General features: G+C 29.5%; 1 protein-coding gene across 1 annotated transcript; it reads left to right on the top strand.

Moving 5' to 3' along the window:
* Positions 1-235: 235 nt before the first annotated feature.
* On the top strand, positions 236-1,347 carry LOC111034220 (52 kDa repressor of the inhibitor of the protein kinase-like; the record flags this gene model as incomplete). The annotated part of the gene is made up of 2 exons (XM_022315329.1): positions 236-637; positions 770-1,347. Coding segments are annotated over 2 exons (980 nt in total), but the record flags the coding sequence as incomplete, so codon positions are not given.
* Between the last annotated feature and the right edge of the window lie 174 nt (positions 1,348-1,521).

Below are 1,521 nucleotides of genomic sequence, written 5' to 3'. Positions count from 1 at the left end.
CCGCTACCATATTCTGAGCATTTAAAAAAAGGAAATACTGTAAAATATTATTTAAGATTTCATCATTTTCAAAGATTTACATGGATAATATACTCACCATTTAAAAAAGTAATTTATTGTAAATTTTGCACCATATTTGCTTTAAATAAACTAGTAGGATCTTATAAATGTAACAGCGAAGCAGGCTATTTAGTAAAATATCCTCTTATTTCCTTTTCTAAACTTTTTGTTAAAGATGGAGCACTTATAAAACATGAAAATGCTATATATCATAAAAATTCAGTTGAAGCTTCAAAAGACTTTTTAAAAATGTACGATCGGCCAGAACTAGAAATAATTAATAGATTAGATGATCATAGATTAAAACAAATCAAGGAAAATCGTTCAAGATTATTACCAATCGTTAATACTATTATTACTATGGGTAAACAAAACATACCATTTATAGGTCATAGAGATGACGGAAATTTGCTTGATAAACCTGAAAACTCCAGTATTACGAATGAAGGGAATTTTCGTGCTATTTTGAGAATGCGTGTTAGAGCTGGAGATAACGAGTTAAAAAATCATTTGCAAAACAGTTCACAAACGGCCACTTATATTTCTAAAACTACACAAAATGAGTTGATTGATATTTGTGGGAAAATCATTTCAAATAAAATATTAAAACAAATTTCTGTTAATAAATTATATTCAATAATGTTTGATGAAACCACCGACATATCCCACATTTCCGAATTAAGTTTAGTATTAAGATATTTCAACAAAGATTCAGTCAGAGAAGATTTCATTTCCTTTGTTGATGTCCATCAAGTTAATTTCGAAAATAATGATGTTGAACCGAAAATAACTGGTACTTTGTTGGGAAAAACTGTTGTTAAAATAATGAACCAAAATGGATTGAACTTAGATTACTGTGTTGGTATTTGTACTGATACTTGTAGTGTCATGGCTTCAGAGCAAGCTGGTGCTGTTTCTGAAATAATGAAGCATACAAAGAATGCAGCCAGAGCTCTTTGCCGAAGTCATGCACTAAATTTGGTATTATCTATGTCAGCAAATATTTCAAGTGTTAGAAACTGCTTTGGTACAATTAAAGAAATAATTGCTTTCTTTCATAGTTCAGCCAAAAGAAATTTTGTTCTCAAGCAAAAATTAGGTTCCGAGTTGAGTGGCTTATGTGATACAAGATGGGTAGAACGACACGAATCTTTAATGTTTTTTAATGATAATTTATTACAAATACTACAGGCTTTAGAATGTATATGTACATGGGATGATGTGTCTTCTTCTTCAAAATCACATTGCTTTATTCGTTGCTTAACATCTACTGACTTTATCGTCTCTGTAAAAATTACTAATTTAATTTTTACAATAACACATTCCCTAAGTAAAGCACTCCAAAAACAAAGTTTGAATGTGAACACTGCCACTGAGTTAATTAATAATACTAAACAAATTATACAGAATGAAAGATGCCAAGCAAATATTACATTTAATAGAATTTGGAAAACCATTCTA

This window comes from Myzus persicae, unplaced genomic scaffold (assembly GCF_001856785.1).
Source record: "Myzus persicae strain clone G006 unplaced genomic scaffold, MPER_G0061.0, whole genome shotgun sequence".
Lineage (NCBI taxonomy): Eukaryota > Metazoa > Arthropoda > Insecta > Hemiptera > Aphididae > Myzus > Myzus persicae.
This window is presented reverse-complemented; position numbering and strand designations above follow the sequence as displayed.